We start from the raw sequence: 20,178 nt of genomic DNA on the forward strand, positions 1-20,178 counted from the left end.
GTCGTTTTGAATTATGATCCTGTCCTCTGGGATATTAGCTATTCCTCCTAATTTGGTGTCATCTGCAAATTTGATAAGTATGCTCCCAATTCTGTCATCCAAGTCATTGATGAAGATGTTGAATAGCACTGGGCCCAGGACAGAGCCCTGTGGGACCCACTGGTCACTTCTTTCCAGGATGAAAAGGAGCCATTGTTGAGCACCCTTTGGCTTCAGCCAGTCAACCAGTTACAAATCCATGTAACAGTTACCTTGTCTAACCCACATTTTACAAGCTTGTTTGCAAGAATGTCATGGGAAACGTTGTCAAAGGGCTGAAATCAAGATATACTATATCCACAGCATTCCCTTCATCTGCCAAGCTGGTAGTTTTATCAAAGAAAGAGATCAGATTTGTCTGGCATGACTTGTTTCTCTAAAACCCATGTTGACTTTTTGTGATTATGGAATTGCTTTCTAGATGTTCACAGACTCTCTGTTTAATGATCTGCTCTAGAATCATTCCTGGTATTGATGTCAGACTAACTGGATGATAATTGTTGGGATCCTCGATAATTGTTGGGGTTTATTCCACTTGTTTTTACTAGGGGGCTACATAGTGCATAATTTCAGATAGTTTGGATCCTCTGTGCCTGTAAGGTACATGACAAAAATAAGTCTGGTGATGCACACAGCACATCTGAATTTGCAACTGAAACTGATCAGTTCAGGAGTGCAGCATAGGAAAAGGAATAAGGTTTACCTAATTCTCTACCCATAACCCAAAGCAGTGCCTTGATCTGGATTACCTGGCAGTGGAAAGGGGAGCTTTGCAGTCCAGATTGCATATAATTTGAACCCCACACAGAACCTTAAAGCCAGATGAGTGTGAACCAGTAATGCTGGAAATAGGCTTCAGAGGTCAATGGACCACACTAGGCCTTAAAAATAAAAACATGAAGGCTATTCACACCGGAATATCCCAGGACATGTACACATAGCGTAAAGAGAAGTGATCCTGATCTCCTAGCTGATATATACCAAGAAGCCACAATCTTACTAGTGCACGTACTTGAGTGCTTAGGAACAGACAAATGTTGAATTAAATGGACAGTCAGCCTCATGCAGTGTGGATCACTTTCACAAGGAAGCAATATGACTTTAGCATAGATGGTCCCACTGGATACCTGGGTCAACAACCCAACTCTCCTCCTCCGACTTCATCTTCATCTTTCTCTCACACAGGGACTTTCAACAAGGCAAGGTAGCTAGAAGTTACACCTACATTCTCCTTTATGTACCATTTGTTGCATTTCTTATAAGCTTGTTGCACGGAACTTGCAGGAACGGAATGGAACGAAATGGGGGGAAACGTGTGTTACCGCATGGGTGAACGCCGCTGATGCCACCAGGAGTCCAAGCCGTTCCCCAGCCATTCCCGGTAGCCAATTTTGAGGAATGGTTCAAAATCGTCCTTCAAAATTGGCTGCCATGGAATGGATGGGGAACGGCTTGGGGACTCCTGGCAGCATCAGCGGCGTTCTCCCATGCGGTAACACGTTTTCCTCCTGTTCCATTCCGTTCTGTTCTGTTCCGTTCCTGTCCTTCCAAATGCCAAGCGATAAGCTTATTAGTCAAGCCATTTTGGTAATGCTTTGCTCAAAGGAAGTTCCTTCTGTTTCCAGACCTATCTACTGCATTGCACAAACACGTTTAGTATACAGATTAAAGTGTATATTTATACACAGAAGGAGGGAGAGATATAAATTCTGGGCAGGCTTCCCTCATCAACAGTTGCAAAACAGTTAAGCTAAAAATAAGCTGGGCCAGATCATTCAATCTCTCACATTAATGCTTTAGGCAGGAGGCAGCCAATGACGTCCAACAGCGGATGGATTCCAGAGATGCAAGAAATTAAAAGGCACAACAGCCCTTTACAACTTCCATACTTTTTGTTAATGTTTTATGTTTCCCATATTTTTTAAAAAGATACATTTTTACAGACATGGTCAAACATTTACACTAAATTTGGCATTATTTGCAAGAGATAAAATTGGGAGGGAAAATGGATGTAAATCAACATGACTGTCTCCATTACAAAGCAGAACAGCTAAGGGTGGTAAATAGACACCCAGTGTGTTTTTTGAGCCAGACTGGATTTGAACTCTGTTTTCTCATCAGGTAACTCTGAGGAGTGGTTAAGCAGGGCAAACTGCTAAAGCCTTGAAACAAATCCCTGAAAAGGTTACAGGAAGCCAAACAAAATCTTCAAAATATAAGGCATTGATTTTCATTTTCTGTGAACTAGCTTTGCCCAAACTGTTTTTTTTTATTAATGCAGTGCTGATGTGAAAAATAAGGACACTGTTTTTTTAAGGGGGGGGGGGGTTGGACAGTGAAGTTTAAAGTACAAGGGGAGACCTTTGTGGTGTAGTGGTTTGAACATGACTCTGGAAACCAGGGTTCAAATCCCAATTTGGCCATGTAAACTTCCTGGGTAACATTGGGCAAGTCACATGGCAATGGCAAACTCCCTATGAACAAACTCTTGCCAAGAAAATCTCATGATAGTGTTACTTTAGGGTTGCCATAAGTTGGAAATAACTTGAAGGCACACAAGAACAACCATGGAGACCCTTCAACATGGCTCATTTTGCTTCCATAAATAAACTGGCCAAAGGATTCTGGAGTACCCTCAATTTGGACATCTCACCCCAACGCTCATGAGTTAAGAGGGATCCCTCATCAGTTATATAAGAGTTAACTTTACTTCCATCCATGGCACTTCAGAGCTTGGAATGTTATTTGGAAAACAGACCATACTGCATTCCTCATTCCTCTCACACACATATTTGGTTACCAGTCTACATGAATGCAACACATCACACATTACATTTGCCTTCCTGTTAATATTACTCCCTGTCCGTTGGGAAGGTTTCTCCTAAGCAGAGGGTGATGAATCTATAAATGACCTCTTTTTTTTTCTTTACACAAGAATCTAAGTTAGATGCAACAAGCACCGGTTCTTTGCATAGCTAACCACATTCTAGGAACCTACTGGTATAATTTCAGGGAGCAGAGTACCCCAAAATACTGGTACTAAAGTGAGCTTCCTAGGGCACTCTTGGGTTATATCATTAGAGAACTCTATGCCCATATATTACATCAGTAACACTTCTCAGAGGTCCTGGGTTCAAATCCTGTACAGCCATGATTAGAAGCCATTATCATCTTTGCAAGGCTTGGATTTTTTGTTTTTGTTTGTTTGTTTGTTTGTTTTTAAAAGGAATTTGTACTAGAGAGGACAACTGAAGATCACAGCCCCTATATAGAGAGTGTAATCCCTGTTATCGCTCAGGGAAAATTCACATATCTAGACCTCATCTTCCTAGGTTAAAAAAGAATGTTAAGAAAAAGTAGTAGTCAAGCACAGCATAATTCATTACATACAACCTCTGGAGGTCTCCCGTCTCCAAATTGCCCCTGTAGATTTCCCATTTCTAAATCTCAATATATTCTGCCCCACTACATCACATTAACTCAACAGTTGAACATCTACAAATATTTTCTTTAAAAAAAATTCTCACCATCAGCACAGAAGCTCCACCAGTTGGCACAGAAAACTGGAAGGGGGATAAATGGTTTTGTTCTGCCACAGCACATGAATAGCTATATCAATTTAACCAATTTTTATTCTTTTAAATTGGGACTGCACTGGCATGTTTTACTTTAACAACACCTAGAGATTTTCCTGATGCAAAAGCACAGACATCCTGAGAAATTCAGTGTTCTCCTCCTAACAAAGGAGCTTGTAGATCATGGCCAGGAGGAGGGGCCCATCTGCAAGAATACCCTTCCATACCATCTAAGATAAGAACTATCACCACAAAATTTTGACCAAAAGGCCCATGACTGACATTATCTTTTTTTTTCCCTGTATGATTTTTAACCTTTGCTTGATGAAGAAGCCAGTAGTGCTTCAAAAGGTTGCAACATATGTAATGTGCATTTTGGTTGGTCCAATAAGGTATCACCGTTTTGTGTATTCTGGATGAAACTATATTCAACTGCTAGACTAGGGAAGTAATTTTGGGGACAATGCTATGTAACAGCAGATTACCTAGCAGTGTTTTGTTTTTCCTTCCACAAATACACATATTCCAAGCAGACAGAAAGAAAAGCAATGCTAGAGTTCAAAATGCCTATGTCATTTTGATCTTATGGTCATTCCACACATTTGTAAGGGTGAATTCCTAATGAGGCAGTTTCTGTCATCTACTTCATTAGGTGGGATCCACACAATCAACCAGAAGAAAAGAAGACAGAAATAGGGACTGGGTATGTCCTGGGTCCCCTAATCCTGGCACATCCAGTAAGCTCCAAAATGACATCTGCTCTCTCGGTCTAACTTTCATACTCAATTACTGGAACGGTAAAAAGGAATTCCCGTAATGTTACTAGAGTTCCTTACAAAAGGGTAAGATATAAACATGAGAAGTTAAGTATGTAGGGTTCACACAAGGCAAGCCAGAGTTCATGCTTGTCTTGCTAAGAGTTTTTTAGTGATGAAAGCCAGCCTGGTGTAGTGGTTTGAGCATTGGATTATGACTCTGGAAGCCAAGGCTTGATTCCCAGCTCAGCCTTGTAGACCCACTGGGTGACCTTGGGCAAGTCACACACTCACCCAATGTGCAAAGGCAAACCCCCCTCTGAAGAAACATCCAAGAAATCCCCATGATAGGCTTCGCCTTAGGATGGCCATGGCAACTTGAAGGCACACAACAACAAAAGTGATGAAGGACCATGTTTCTTTCACATCACCATTTCACGTGCCCTGTCTATAGCAAAACAAACTTATTACAAATCATTGATCTCCGCCAGTGAGAGGCACCCACAGCGTCTGTTCTCCACCTTCAACACTTTGATTAAACCTCCTTCTCCTCCTGTCTCTTCATCATTCTCTCCCAATGACTTCGCTAATTACTTCATCTCAAAGATTACCACCATTCGCTCTGAGATAGTCCCTCCCAATTCTTCTTCTGCTCATAATCTTCTATCTCCCTCGCCTAATAAATTTTCTGTGTTTCCTCCTGCTTCTCTGGATGAACTCTCTACACTTCTGAACTCTTCCAAACCTGCAACTTGTTCTCTTGATCCAATTCCTACTCGTCTTCTAATTTCCATAGCTCCCTCTATTCTGCCCTCGCTTCTCCATATCTTCAATCTCTCTCTCTCTACAGGCTCCTTCCCTTTGGACTTTAAACATGCTCTCATTTCCCCAATTCTGAAAAAACCTTCTCTTGACCCCTCCTCTTTGTCTAGCTATCATCCAATTTCTCTTCTTCCCTTTCCTTCTAAGGTCTTGGAACGGGTTTATTCTCGCTGTCTTGAGTTTCTTGAAGCCAACTCCATTCTCGATCGATCCCTTTCAGTCTGCTTACGGGCCAAGGCTAATGGCCTTTACTCTGTTCTCATCCTTCTTGATTTGTCTGCAGCCTTTGACACCATTGATCACTGTCTCCTAATTGACATACTCTCTGACCTTGGGTTCTCAGACTCTGTTCTCAACTGGTTTAGATCTTCTTTGTCAGACAGATCTTTTGCAGTGGTCACAGGTGGTCAGACTTCGCCCTCTGTTCCCTTATCTGTTAGAGTTCCCCAGGGCTCTGTTCTGGGTCCCCTTCTGTTTTCTCTCTACACACTGTCCTTAGGTAAACTCATTGGCTCTTTTGGCTTTTCCTACCATCTGTACGCCGATGACACCCAGCTGTATCTTTCCACCCCTGACCTTTCTCCAAGGCTTGAACAGCAAGTTTCGTCTTGTCTCACAGCTGTCTCACAGTGGATGCGCCATCGGCGTTTGAAGCTCAACATGTCCAAGACGGAGCTTCTTGTCTTTCCTCCTAAGCCCAACCTTCAACACTCCTTTTCTGTCTCTGTGGACAACATTTCCATTCAACCAGTCCAGCAAGCCCGCAGTCTTGGTTTTATCTTTGATGCTTCTCTTTCGTGTATCCCTCAGATCCAGACCACAGCAAAGGCTTGTAGATTCTTTTTATACAATATTGCCAAAATCCAACCATATCTCTCTGCCTCTACTGCCAAGATTTTGGTCCATGCCCTAGTGGTCTCACGACTTGATTACTGTAACGTCCTCCTGGCTGGACTTCCTCTTTCTCACCTCCGCCCTTTAATTTCTGTCCAGCATTCAGCTGCACGCATTATCACATCCGCCCACCGCTCTGACCATATCTATCCTTTGTTGGCATCCCTTCACTGGCTCCCCCTCCCTTTCCATATTCAGTATAAGCTTCTGCTGTCGACGTTTAAAGCCCTCCATGGGCTGCCCCCCCCCCCTATTTATCAGACCTTCTTTCTCCTCACCTTCCCACTCGGGCCTTCTGTTCTGGTAGTCAAAGTCGGCTGTCCCAGCCCAGGATTTCCTCTGCCCCATCTAGGATTCGCCCCTTTTCACTTGCTGCCCCTCACTCCTGGAACCTTCTTCCCTCGCGAGCAAGGGCCATCACTTCCATTAACCAGCTTCAAAACGGAGTTGAAGACCATCCTGTTCAGAGAAGCGTTCCCAGACAGGGCGTGATTGTCACTTGCTATCTGATGTCCTTTTTGTTGCCTGTTTTATTGAACCATTTCCTGTATTGCTATGTGTTTTATTTATATTATCCTATCATTTCTTAGATTGTATGCCATAGGCAGGTTTACTCTTTTATATTTGTTGTTTTTATGTACAGTGCTGCGCAAATCTACAGCGCTATATAAATAAAGAATAATAATAAATAATAATATCCCACTGCCATCAACTGAATGTGGAAAGAACACTTCTGCTTAGAAAAAATGGAAAGGGGATGAAAGAAAGAGTGAAAAAAGCTCATCCCATTTACTCCCAGTGTGGTTTGAGCCATCTGGACTCAACCCCACCATCTCAAAAACATAGCCCTCAGCGTGCCACTAAAAACACAAGCAATAGCAGCCTTGTGTCTCAATTCCTAATTCTTTGTGGGTTCACAAAGTCACATAACTAGGCCTATCACAGACTAAGAACTCAAATGTACGGGGGTCCCTCCACAACTAAGGTACATTCCATAACAACATCTCATTTCCCCATATCAGTCAAAGCCATTTTCTCTAGCTAGTGGTCCATAAATTAGAACAGATTACAGCATTTCTAGTTGATTATATGAAGGACAATTATATAAATCCGAATATTAGGCAAGGCTTTCATATGAGTACCTTTTTGAGACATTGAAAGGAGTATGATATAGTTTATAATTTAATAAAGGAAAGCTACTCTTCATCATTTAAAATAAAATCCATCTTTAATATATTCTCCTTAAATCTCATTTAAAGAGTGAACATATTAGAAACAAAATAAACTTCCAAAAATTCATCAGTTAAAAAAAACCACCACTTGGCATAGCCAATTAAAATTTCACTTAGCTGACTAAAATTGGCTTTGACAGATTACTCAACTCAAGGTTTAGCTGATTAACCTACTGATTAAACTTGCAGCCCTACTATAAATATACCCCTATGTTTACCCTGAACACTGTAGTTCTTCCAGGAAGAAAAATTCTTTTCCAAAGACAGCATCTCCAGTATCCATCCAGTATCCATCACATTACAGGGAGAACCCTGGGAGGAGGGGTATCCATCATGTTTTCACATTTTAGGGTACAAAAGACTGGCTGCCACGCAAATGGTGAATGCTGAATTATGTCAGACAGCATCACAGCAAGCCAATAATATTGCAATATTTTTAATTCGCCAGCCAAGCAAGCATGTATATTCCTCAGACTACTTTGGAATGTTTTTTCCAGAATGCAACAAGAACTCATCATCAAAGGGAAAAAACCAAAAATCACAAGATACCAAAGAAAACCCTGCACTGTGTGCCTCTTGTTACAGTTGTTAAATATTTATCTGATTTATTTAAGAGCATTTTTAGTGTACTAATTTGTATTCCGATACATCTGCTTTGCTTGGGACACTGGGCTGCACTTTGGGTACATATAAATGGGAGGACACTCCCATTTTTTTTTAAAAAAAAAAGGATTTAAAAAACTTAAGAAAAGTATTCAAATTGCCACAAAAGCATGGTGGTTTGACTTCCACAGCACCACTTTACCCAATAATCCATGGGAACTGCCCATACTTCAACTGATTCCCAGAACCAGAAACTACATTGTCATTGCCAATCATATTAAGAGTGGCTTATGGGGCAGGGAAAAAGGCCCCATGCTTGCCACACTTGCTCACGCATGCTAAAAAAAATCTTGAATTACAGTATGACCCCCATAGCTACAGGGGATATGTTCCCAAACTTAGTGTGGAAACGCAGAACCACACATAATAGTGAACCCTATTATGAATTACTTCTGCCAAAAGCATACCATCGAATCATGCTGGAGGGCCTACAAAATGTCTAGAAAGAGCATGTTTTTTCAGACGTGGGGAAGTGAAACCACAGGTAACAGTCTTGCAGATATGGGAGTCGTACTGTATATTTAAGGCCCTGTGTGTTAACATAATATGTACCTGATAACAAAAAGGAAAGAGTGATCCAAATTAGTTTAAAACAGATATGGGAATTATGCTGCCCTTCAGATACTATTGGAGTATAAATCCCAGCAGGCATAGCCGACAGAGCTAAAAACACAGAAACAAAAGCTCAACAGCAGAATTACAGTAACAAAAGAAAATTGTATAGAATCCACCTAGTCCAACACTACTTTTCTGACCTCTATAGAGTGTTACCTTTCGATTCCATCTCAAGAAATTCTCCAGCCACCATGGCCAACAACCATGCTGACTGGGCATTCGGGAACTTCAGTCCAAAAAGTAATGTTTCCAAGCTGTTTTTTCCAACAGTGACTCACCAAATGCCCTTAGAAAACAAATTAGCAGAGCAAGGCAAAGATCAATAATGTGTCATTTGTCTTTGACATCTGGTAATCAAAGATATACTGCTTCTTTTCATGGTGGTAAAAACAGCTATGTCTTGGGGGCCCTGAGGACTAACTCAGGTGGGGTCAACCTGTGGTTTTTCCAATGTTATCAGAGAGCAACATGCATCAGTCCTAGGAACATAGGGAGCTGGCAGACACCAAGGCTAACCATTGGTCTGTCTAGCCTAATACTATCCACCTGACTGGCAGTGGGTCTCCACAGTTTCAGGCAGCATTTTTTTTCTTAGATCCCTAGTATTCCCTGACAGTCTCCATCAAATCCTAACTAGGCTCAAACCTGCTTAACCTTCAAAAACAGACACAGTTCAGTGTGTTCAGGATGATGTGATGGTGAACGTAGCCAACAGTGAGATTATAAAAAAAGTGAAGTGCAACAACATACATAGGACAGCAGAACTCCTACCCCTAGTTTAAAACAAGCTCAGAATACGTCGGAGCTAGGCATATACTAGCCAGCTGTACTCAAGGAAGACTAAAGACAGAGATACCTTTATTGACATTCTGAGACTCATTTCACACTTTTTCAAAACATACCAACAAGTTCACAATGGTTTCAATTTTCAAGAATCAGGTGTCCGGTTGAAAAAATGTCATTCACATTCCTTCAAACTCATTCCTTTGTCTCAGAGCACTACCTCCACCTAGTTCTCAGGATGCAAAAGCTGGGTCAAATACCTTCTGTTCTTCTTTCATCACCTGTTCAATGAGCTCAGATTTTGTTGGTGGTTTAGAATATTGGCCTGAAAGTAGACCATGTCCCAATTTAGCCCTGTAGTAAAGGGTGAGGGGGTAGGGACAGAAAGAGAAAGCAGACAAAGCATTGCCCACTAGGTACAGAGAAGGGAGAAAAAGCAAAAAGGTTGAAGTTAAGATTAAACTGCCCTGTCTGCTAATACACTTCACGAACACACAACTGGACATTCCTCCTCACCACTATACTTCAAGAACATCACAACACTAGCTGTGTGGGAAGAGCAACTATATACCTATCTTTGCAACAATGTGTTTACTATATACCTAGGATTGCTACAAACTTTTCTGCAAGTAATCCAGTTCTATGTCATGACTTGTATGTTCATCCTTTATAAAGAGTTGTATGTTGTTTATCACTGACAAAATCTTCATTGCAAAAAAAATGACTGTTTTTGTATTTACACAGCAACTGCTAGGAACCACAGCTGAGCAAAACACTGCCCTACAACTACAATTACAATTACCAACAACTGCTATTTGATACAAGGAGCCAGAGAAGTGTGAATAGTTCTCCTAAACCCTGCATTCCTATCCTAATAACTCCTTACTTCCCAATCTTCCCATTTTCTGTCTTAATATATTTTATTTTTCTGACTTACGGTATAAGCATGCATTGTACCAATACTACTCAAAGTGGTAGTCCCTGGAAAGCATTTTTGATTTTGGAAATCATTAAGACACAGCAACTCCATAGGATGTGTGTCAGCACATACTTCCTGTAGTGGCTTCAAATACAAATTAAGGAATGTTTGCAAATTTTCTTGTCAGCATAATTTATAACATATGACTTCCAAACTTCAGTCAAATTCAATTGCTATGCATAATAACCAAAGAAACCAAGTACTACCAAACATTCATAAGCATACAGTATATTGTGATTTCAAAATATTACTAAAATCAAAGTAATGAGATTACACAATTACTACCCAAAGGTCAGGAAATGATCTGTTCCATCTACATAGACATATAATCAAAGACATCAGGTCAGACATCTAAGAATAACTGTCACTACAAATTTTCCAGGAAACTAATTTCAAAAGGAAATCTGTAATTGAGAAAAAGATTGAAAAATAACTGGTTCACTTCCCTCAAGTAATGCCAAAACCCCAATTTTGGTTAGGTACATCATAAGGGATAGCAAAATAAAGAAGGCAAACAATATGGGAGGTATACAGAGTCCAGGAAAATCTGAGCTGTTTCCTGCTTGATACAAACTGGTCACTTACATCTGTGTGTTGAAATCTTGTGTTGGGTCCATAGGCGAGTAATCAAATATTCTTGGAAGATTTCCCACATACCTATTCAAGAAGAATAGAAAAGGGGAAGGAAGAGAAGAAATATTCAGAGATTACAGATTATTTTCTGTTGGCATCTTTTGCTACAAGAGAGGATATCTTGTGAATATACCATCTCGAAATATACAGAAGTTACTTTTCTCTTGCATATGGCATAACAAATAAAAGAACACAATTCTGCCCTGATCATAGAGATTTACTTTAGTCAATCTTGGAAGGAGTTCATTTTCTATAATCAGCAAACTAGAACAGATAATGTTTTAGCACGGACAAGCTGCTCCATCTGGTGTAAAAGGACTAGCAGATCAGGGGTTATATTACCATTTTAGCTCTTCTCCTAAAGAAGAACTTAAATGAACTGCAATGTTTGGTTCATGGTCTGAAGGGGGCATCTCACTGTTTGAACCTAAGTCTACCTATGCTTGAAACAAAGCAATGACTAACTGGGCTCCATAAACTTGGGAAAACAGTCACGCTTTAACAGGGAAGTAATGACAATGTCAGCAGCATTTGGGCCTCAAAGGTAAAGATATCACATCCAGGGGAACACAGATAAGAAGGCCATCTTCCACATCCCAATCATGGGACACAAGTGAAGTGCTCTAATTCCTGTTACAAATCTTAAAGACTGGACAGGATGATCTACCACAAATCATCCAAAACAAGTCCTTTAAAACTCAAAGTGGCTCAATACCAGATTATTTTAAGGACAGCTTGGTCACATATAGACTTCCTTAGGAATTAAAATCAGCAAGTTCTTGGGAATAGCTACATATGCCTTGTGAAAAGAATAAAATGACAGTGGGAGGGGATTAAAATATACCTTTTAATATGCACCCTGGGATTCTCAGGGGTTCATACTGCTGCACCTGAGAAACCCAGTATGCTCATCAACTGAAGAGATGGGTGGTGTAGGTCTGTGGAGCAGAGGGAGGAGGAAGGGTCCTTTAAAAATCAGAGCATGTTTAGAAGGGAGGCTGCTTCAAATATTTGTAAATATTGGCTGAACCTGTGCCTATTAGTGTCACTTCACACATTATGCTTTTCGGTTAAAACTGAAAAAGTGTAAAGTGAGAATGCAACAGAATGCAAAACAAAAACAAATGTTTGTCAAGAAGTCCAAATTAGCATCAAATTCCTAATGAATATAAAGACTGGCATTTGAGAGGAATGTGGAAAATTACTCTTTAGTTCTATACCTGCTGTAGTCCAAAAGAACAATGGAAAAAATCCTACACTGTCATACATAGCTACAACAGAATTCAGTTGTCACCACTATTTTTCGCCAGTGCCACCCGTAAAAAAACCCCTCTCTCTTACAGTAGGCAGCACCCCAAATGAAGGGTTTCTGAGGTGCTGAGCAGCTTTCTCCCAGTCAGACCATGTTTAATCATTAATTATCAAAAATATAAAGCCCAAAAGTTAAAAGACTGTAAGTACATCTTACAGTTTCATAAATATTGAACAGAATGTCGGCCAACATTTCCAAGGGATAATTTTGACACCATGCAATGTGCAAATGCCATCTTAGCAGCAAATTTTCTGAAAGAAAGAAATCTAAATGCTGCTCATAACTGAAGAGTTTAGAATTTAAATATCACTTTGCCCTCACATAGGTTGGCAGCTACAAGGTCCATTTAAGCAAAGGCTTGGCAGCAACTTAGTTGCTACAAAACTCCCCTGGAACAACTTACGCTCTCTGAAATTCAGGGATGCTGAAAAGGGCCTGCAGGACACTGTTGACATAGCAGCTGTTGCCCAGGTTTTTCATGCCAGTGTATCCCGGACCATACATTGGCTTTAGCTTCATGCCAGATTCTTGAATCACTTCCCATTCAGAGACTCTGGGTTTTATATCATTATCTCTCAGGCCATTTTCTATCTGAATGAAAGAGAGACTTTAAAGCAGCAGCATTTTACAAGGATACATTCTAAGAACCAAAAAAAAAAAAAAACAAGGACACTTAAAAAGAAAATGAAATTTTGTCTGATGTTGGTGGGATTTCCAAAAGAAACACTCACCCTTGAGCATAAAAGGCAGATATTTTCAATTTGCCAAACCAAAAATGTAATCATGTCTCCCCCTGCTGAATTATCCAAGCAACTGTAATAAACAAATGATGCTCAAAGCTTAATCACACTTTACAGCCCTAGCACAGGGTGTCACCATTATCTCCACAAGGAGTTCCTAGTTCCTCGGCAGGAAGTTAACAAAAGCTGGCAGTAAATGTTTTTGAGCAAAAGCCCCATCGTATTTCATCACTGTTAAGAGATGGCTAAGAAACTAAGTTATGAATCAGCTATATTTTCCAGCTCTCACTTTTGTGAATCAGGAACTAATTAGGTGGCCTTGAGCAACTCATTATCTCTCAACCTAAGTCTCACATTCACAAGAAGGGAATGACTACTGTCTTTGGTTATCAGTGACTGGGAAAACTGTATATAGAGTACTTTAGACACTTGAAGTGAATCATATTGATATACTGAAATTCTGCTCTGGCTTAGAAAAATAAATGGTAGAGAAGCAATGAATTATAATAAATCTAGAGAGGTGGAGTTAAACAAGTTACACCCCCATTCCTAAATGCCATAATCCTGATCCAATTCCAGGGGAACTGCAGCTGCTTTTAACTTAAGAGTTTGGCAATTTGGCAATGGTGGCTTTCCAGATAGACTGGCTGACTGATTGATTCAGTGGACAATTCTAACAGCTCCTCAACATAGGTTTTGCTGGCTATGGATGACAGGAGTTATACGTCACAACATCAGACCTCAGTTGGCCACATCTGTTTTAAGTAAAGAAAAAGATACAAAGAATCCTAATCACAGATCATGTCTAGCTTTGCCTTATTTGTATTAATTATTACTAATAACCATATAAGAAGTTTTAAATAACAATGATGCCATGCCATCTATTCATTATGAACATGTACAATGGCTGGTTCACGTTTTTTTTCTGTGCTGAGCAGAGCCTGATGTTTTCATTTTTCTTGCTACATTCTGTCTGTCCTCCTGCAATGATTAGTTTAGAGATGAATTAGTGCCCCCTCCTATATCTCCACACACACACAAACACTCTGGCAAACACATGGGAAGGCCACATGAGGTAGGAAAAAATGGAAAATAGGAGTTAATAAGTCCTTATGTGGCTATGCTCTGAACAGTTGTGGTCCAAGGAACCACACTGCTTATTCTACATGTTGATGAGGATTTTGGACTTCAAAATCAAAACTGCAGCTGTTGTAATGTGCCTTCAGGTTGACTGTGACTACTCGTGACTCTATCACGGTACTGGCAAAATTTATTCAGAGGCAGTTTGCCACTGTCTTCCTCTGTAGCTGAGAGAATGTGAGTTGCCCATCGTGCAGAGATCTGAGCCCTGGTTTCCTCGAGTTCTAGTCCAATACTAAAATCCCTGCATCACACTAGCTCTGATACCTTGCCATGCCAAAAAAAGCTCCTTCCAAAATAGAAGGGAATTTCAAAAACACTTAGCAACAAGGATCTTCTTTTCAAAATAAAAAATATATTACTATTACTATTATTATTATTATTAATCATTCTCAAAGCTCTTTGGCAGATCTGAAATATTTATTTATATTTATATTTGTTTATTTATATCCCACTCTTTTCCCAGGACTGGGACTCAGAGCGGCTTCACAGCATTAAAAAACAAACAAAGAAAGAAACAAAAAGTACAATTAAAAAACATTTTAAAAAATAAACAAATAAATGATGTACATTAAAAAGAATGATTAAACTAGTCCAACATTCCAGCCTGTCCTTATAGTAATTCCTTAAATGCCTGTTTGAACAGGTAGGTCTTCACCTGCCGGCGGAAAGCCATCAAGGAGGGAGCCATTCTTATCTCCCTGGGCAGGGAGTTCCAGAGTCTAAGGGCAGCCACCAAGAAGTCCCTCTCTCGTGTCCCCACCAACCGTGTTTGTGAAGGTGTTGGGATGGAGAGAAGGGCTTCTCCAGATGATCTCAGAGCTTGGGCAGGTTCATACCAGGAGAAACAGTCTGCCATATAGTGTGGACCTGAGCCATGTTGGGCTTTGTAGGTTATAACCAGTACCTTGAATTGTGCCCGGAAACAAACTGGAAGCCAATGAAACTGTTTCAACAGGGGAGTTGTATGGTCTCTGTAACCTGCCCCTGTTAACAGCCTGGCAGCAGCTCTTTGAACCAGTTGAATTTTCCGAACACTTTTCAAAGGTAGTCCTATGTAGAGCCCATTACAGTAGTCCAAACGGGATGTAACCAAGGCATGTACCACCGTGGCCAGATCTAGCTTCTAAAGGAACGGGTGCAGTTCCTTGAGAAATAGCAGTTTGGATCCTGTTCATAATATTTCATCAGGACTACAGCTTCACCTTTTTTGTTTGAGAGCATCGTATAGTCATACGCTAAAATCTTGCTATTTCAGATATAACACTGTTGTGTGATCTACACTATTTAAAATATGTTTTATTTATTCCAACTCATTCTATATCTAGTGGGCTGTTCCAGACATGCCTGTGTGTGTTGTCATCTGCCTCATGCAGTCACTTCACACCCAGATTAGACCAGCATTTACATATGGAATTAACTGTCTACTTAAGGCCTATGCATGAAAAGACCAATCTCCAGAGATCCAAATATGGCAAAATATGACTATACAGCTTGAACTTCTGAACTGGACAGAATGGTGGCCATAATCCTCCTTCCCAATTATACATACACTGTAAATGCTTAAAGCCTCATTTAATTCCTTCTGCTGCTGTCTTATTATAATATTGAATGTCTTGTAGTAAGAGAACATAATGTGAAGAATAAATTGTATACCATTAAAATACATACCCACGGTTACATATTCTCAGCAAATAAAAAGTGCAATTTCCCATGGACATTAATTTTCCTCTTTTCTAAGACTGCTCAAGAGAGATTCCAAATAAAAGGCAAGTCACTTACTACATGCATTTGTAGCATATCAATTCCAAAATGTGCTAAATGTTTGGCTATGTGTGGGTCCAAAACTGCCTCCTCTTCATCAAAGGAATAAACATCTGCAGAAATAAGAAAAGGGACAATTCACTAAAGAATGTTATATAGCAATATTATTTAAACCAACATACTCTCAAACTTTGCCACTTCCATAACAGTGTAAAATATAATAATTTTGCTGCACATGCCTATAAATTATATTTTAAGTAAATATAGCAATTCAGTACAATTTATTCACTACTAAGTTCTCCAGACTACAAAGCCTCCACTGGCAACCTCCTTTAGATATTCTAACAGTGGTGAAGACAACTACTTTTCCATGGCTTCATCCCACCTTTCCCATACTGGATCAAAAGCAAATGGGAAGGATGGAGCCATACTGCTGTCCTTGCCCTCATGGTTGCAGATTCTGAAGGGCTGGAAGAAAGGGCTGGAAGAAAGAAACCTCAATAGTGCATGTGTTCCCCACACAGAAAATTTCAGTTCAAGTCGTGCAATGCCGAGCTTTAAAACTAGGAGAGGGATCAGAGATGGAGAATGCACCATTGTGGCATAATAGTTTGAGCGCTGAACAAGAATACTGCCATAGAGTAGAATAAACTTGTGTACTCTCTGATTTTCCATCTATGCTCTAGCTGTCTTTCTATTAGTACTTTTATTCATTCATTCACTCATTCATTCAATTTTCTCTCAGCTCTTCTCCCATACGGGACCCCTTTCCTTCCATATAGTTACATGAGGCTTTGAGCCAGTGTGGTGTAGAAGTTTCAGTGTTGGACTGCCATGGAAACCACTTGCCTCAGAGGAAGGCAAACACACTCTAAACAAACATTTTCAAGAAAACCCCATTGTCTTAGGGTTGCCGTAAGCCAGAAATGACTTGAAGGTACACCACCATGTATACTTTTATTCTGAAAATTAATTACATGTGTTTTTGTTGCTTTGAATAAATACACGGGAACAAAGATTTCCAATAAGAGGGTTTTCTTTTTCACTCACACCACCGCATTAAAATCAGGTATCGCCCAAGCCTTATGCTAGTGAATTTTATTAGTGTCCCAAGGGTCACTGGAATGAGCAGAAGTCTCAGGTCGGAAAATAGGTATGTCAAGGAAGTCTGGTGGGTAGGAAGGGACGGGATACAGATCTTCTGGAGACGGACTATCAACACTTAAAAGGGAGGATACTGTAGAGCTGGAAACCAAGAATTATCTGTTTGGGGCTGTTTGGTCAGGGAAAGCATAATAGAAGACTACAAAATTAGGCACAGTATGGAAAAAGTCGATTCTCTTATTATACTAGAACCTGACTCTTCCACCGAAACTAAATTCTGGGAGATTCAGGACTGAAAAGAAAAAAGTACCTTTTCATGCAATTTATACTTAAACTAGAGAATTCATAAATATAATGATAGGTGTTGGATTAGAAGGCTTCAAAAGGGCACAGGATAATTCGTGGAGGATGGCTCCATCAACATCATCCAGCAATAATACCTCTGTGTAACAGTTACTTTGGGGCACAAGATGGAAGCCAACTGATTTGGCTACCATGAAAACAAAATATTGGACTAGATGGGCCTTTCGTGTGATCCAGCATGGTTCTTCTGTTCTAAATGAATGCTTTCATATTCCTCTCTTTAGAAGAAAAAAAAGAGGGAGGTAGTGCCAAAAAAACCCCTCCCTGCATAAACCTTCTCCCCCTTATGGAAAGGCACTTACCAGGGCCTCTCAATAAATTAGACAATACAATATTTTTTAAAAACTGTTTGTTTTTTTACATGTTCTCTTTGGAATTTAATCCAAATGCTGAAAACATTTGTGAGCATTTCTTTGGGTTTCTAAAACAAAGAGACACAAGAAGTTTCTGTTCATGGGCAACAGGAAACACAATGCACACAGCCTCTCCTGCATCATCTACAACTCAAGTCAGAAGCCCTGTACACCTTAATTGGGACCTGGTTCATATACTGGAGAACTAGCATATATTATGCTTACATTACTGAGCTTGGTTCAGGCAGACATAAGTTTAAAGTCCCTGTTCTGTTGTAAAATTCAATGAGTAACCACTGTTGTCTTTGTTGTTGCTACCACTTTTGTTATGCAACTCTTTAAGAATCTTATACCGTTCTTTTCATTGCCACCTCTCAACCCATCTGGTGCTCCAAAGCAATGCAAAATGTTAATGCATTTTTAAATTAAATGACTGAAAACTCATTAAAGCAGTCCAAATTTTAAAACATTTCTAGAAACAGGCAAACAATTTTAAAACACCCAGAACTGACACTCAATTTTTAAGAGACAAAGGCCATGCAAAACCATATAGTCTTCACTGCCCATCCAAAACTTAGAAGGGTTGAACCTGCCTGTCCTCCCTCAGAAGGGAGTTCCAAAACTGGGATGCTTCTACAGAGAAACCCTACCAAGTGTTACCAACCGCCTAGCCTTACACCGTGCTGGGATATGTAACAGAGTTTATGTCTGTTGGTGCAGGGTCTTAGTCGCTGTATTGTGGGCTTGGGTCTCAGCTCTCCTTCCACATTTATGAAACTGGACTTTGCTGCCTCACCTTTCCCTCTATACCTCCATTTCCCCAGAAATCTACTCCTATGGATCAGGAGAATTTGGGGGATGATGTGGCATAATTCAAGGATGGGTAGCGCATGTAATTGGTAGACTCCCACCCCTTGTGAATGGAAAAGCAAGTTAAAATCCAAGTCACTTCATCTAGTCATCATCACGCTAGCACAGTGATGGCCAGAGTTCATTATTACAAAGCCAAAGGAACATGGCACTTTGTGATAAATAAGTAGGTTTTGGGTTGCAGTTTAGGCACTTGGTCTCTAAAAGGTTTGCCATCACTGCGCTAGCATAAGCATTCTCCTGCATGAAACCGATCTGTTAAGTTCTGTTTGTCTATGTTTATTTAACTATCCCCTGCAGCAGGCTGCCGGGCTAGAGATTTTACTGACCTCTAACAATCTTATTTTGCACCAAACTATGAAATGTCACTGATACAGATTTAAACTGCACTTGGTTTTCCTGTTCAGTGTGCAATACCTGGAAAATACCTGGATACTGGACATAATATTAAATGCTTTAGGACAGAACACAAGTCAAACAAGACTGCAAGTGTGAATGAGAGTAAGAGAAGAAAGCAGCACTTCAGTCTGGATTATCTGTTTTCAAAATTCAGTGTGTGCCTCTGGGCAAGTCATCTCTTCATTTCCTACTGATAATGAACATACTGTCATCTGTTAATGATAATGTCATTACAGATGATATTTTTAAGATTCCCATCCTCTTTCTTTAAAGAAAATTAATATAAATGGTCTTCCTCAGAAGGTCTGTGCAACAATGAAACTTAAAATTATCCAAATTTTAGATTTCCATTGATATTTTATATCCAGGTACTATTGCTGCTAGGTTGTTTCATGGGCCTGTTTGGTGGTGGAGGAGAAGCACACAGGAATTTTATTAGCGGATATCATCCTATCCTGTAATTTTGGAACTCTAAAGTTCTGTACTGCAATATCAGGGGTTTTTTCTTCTTTAATCAGCATTTGAAAGAGCAAAAATTTGTTAGAAAGATTTGTTGGAAAGATATGACAGCACCTTTAAGACTTATTGGTTTTTATTTAGCATGAGCTTTCATGGATATAAGCCCACGTCTTCTGATGCAGTACAGAGTGCCATTAAAGCCTCAGGTTATAAAGCATACAATTGTACAATGGTGGAAGTGGGAAAGAATACAACAGGGTCCAGAAAGATGCAAATCATGCCCCTTGCTCTAATTTTTCAAAGGGCTGGCAAGATGATATCCATCTTTCAGATCTTTACAATAGTCAGTGCTGACATGTGAAAGTAACAAATCTGTGTATCAAAAGTCAGTTTCCCAGGGTTCAAAATTCTCTCAGAAGATTCATTTTGTTATATGTGCAGTAGCAAGGGCTCTTATTTCATAGAATCATAGAATTGGAAGAGACCGCAAGGGCCATACAGTCCAACCCCCTGCCATGCAGGAACTCTCAATGAAAGCATCCCCAAAAGATAGCCATCCAGCCTCTGTTTAAAGACCTCCAAGGAAGGAGACTCCACCACAATCTCTGAGGAAGGAGTGTGTTCTCCTGTCGAACAGCCCTTACTGTCAGGAAGTTCTTCCTAATGTTCAGCTGGAATCTCTTT

The 20,178-nt window shown here is 40.1% G+C and overlaps 1 protein-coding gene across 1 annotated transcript in view; it reads right to left on the reverse strand.

Moving 5' to 3' along the window:
- The window catches only part of LOC149317985 (ubiquitin carboxyl-terminal hydrolase 13-like), a 98,570-nt gene that overhangs the window by 21,140 nt on the left and 57,252 nt on the right, over positions 1-20,178 (reverse strand). The window contains 4 exon segments of the mRNA XM_089513262.1: positions 9,639-9,732; positions 10,943-11,014; positions 12,706-12,893; positions 15,965-16,059. Of these exon segments, the coding sequence (XP_089369388.1) occupies positions 9,639-9,732; positions 10,943-11,014; positions 12,706-12,893; positions 15,965-16,059 (449 nt within the window).

This window comes from Sceloporus occidentalis, unplaced genomic scaffold (genome assembly GCF_023333645.1).
Source record: "Sceloporus occidentalis isolate IW3139 unplaced genomic scaffold, rSceOcc1.0.p SCAF_2, whole genome shotgun sequence".
In the NCBI taxonomy this organism is placed as follows: Eukaryota; Metazoa; Chordata; class Lepidosauria; order Squamata; family Phrynosomatidae; genus Sceloporus; species Sceloporus occidentalis.